Raw genomic sequence first — 209 nt, forward strand, 5'->3', positions numbered from 1 at the left:
AACTCAATCATCTTTCAACCCTGAGAGCTCACTTCAGAAACAGCAGAGCGACGTCGGCGACCAACACCTCCTCCTCCTCCTGTTGCTGCTGGAGGCGATGGCGCTCCCTCCACTCCCTCTCGACCTCGTCCTCCAGATCTCTTTTCTTTCTTCCTCCTAAGGGAGAGGAAGTGTAGCTTACGATGGAAAGGATGATTATAAGTTTTATA

At 50.7% G+C, this 209-nt stretch overlaps 1 protein-coding gene across 1 annotated transcript in view; it reads right to left on the reverse strand.

The window, feature by feature from the left end:
• The window catches only part of LOC119590374, a gene marked incomplete at its 5' end in the record, with an annotated part of 3,826 nt that overhangs the window by 1,725 nt on the left and 1,892 nt on the right, over nt 1–209 (reverse strand). Inside the window, 1 exon segment of the mRNA XM_037939043.1 lies at nt 89–156. Coding sequence (XP_037794971.1) covers nt 89–156 — 68 coding nt within the window.

The sequence above is a fragment of the Penaeus monodon genome, chromosome 27, assembly GCF_015228065.2.
Source record: "Penaeus monodon isolate SGIC_2016 chromosome 27, NSTDA_Pmon_1, whole genome shotgun sequence".
Lineage (NCBI taxonomy): Eukaryota > Metazoa > Arthropoda > Malacostraca > Decapoda > Penaeidae > Penaeus > Penaeus monodon.